This window comes from Myotis davidii, unplaced genomic scaffold (genome assembly GCF_000327345.1).
Source record: "Myotis davidii unplaced genomic scaffold, ASM32734v1 scaffold37, whole genome shotgun sequence".
NCBI lineage: Eukaryota > Metazoa > Chordata > Mammalia > Chiroptera > Vespertilionidae > Myotis > Myotis davidii.
In genome coordinates, this window is record NW_006289395.1 from 889,983 (window position 1) to 890,299 (window position 317).

The 317-nt window shown below is 69.4% G+C and overlaps 1 protein-coding gene across 1 annotated transcript in view; it reads right to left on the bottom strand.

Annotated features, from left to right (window-relative positions):
- The window catches only part of VAMP2 (vesicle associated membrane protein 2), a gene marked incomplete at its 5' end in the record, with an annotated part of 3,200 nt that extends 2,888 nt beyond the window's left edge, over nt 1-312 (bottom strand). Inside the window, one exon of the mRNA XM_015562530.1 lies at nt 151-312. Within this exon, the coding sequence (XP_015418016.1) occupies nt 151-312 (162 nt within the window). The remainder of the gene's footprint in view (nt 1-150) is intronic.
- Nucleotides 313-317: the final 5 nt, after the last annotated feature.

The window sequence follows — 317 nt, forward strand, 5'->3', positions numbered from 1 at the left end:
GAGCGCACACGCAGGAAGGGGGCCTGGCGTCTTTGTTCCAAAACTCACCCATCGGAACTGTTGTCACCCCTCATCCAAGGGGACCCCACACTAGTTAGCCAACCCTCGGGGTCCTCCCCGCTGCCGTGGGCACCCCCCGCCCCGACTCACCTCGTCCACCTGGGCCTGAGTCTGTTGCAGTCTCCGGTTACTGGTGAGGTTTGGAGGGGGCCCGGGGGGACCCCCCTCCCCGGCCGGGGCGGCAGGGGGGGCGGTGGCTGCGGTAGCCGACCTGAGGGGCGGAGACGGATTAAGACCCAGGGCCCGGATCCTCCGGC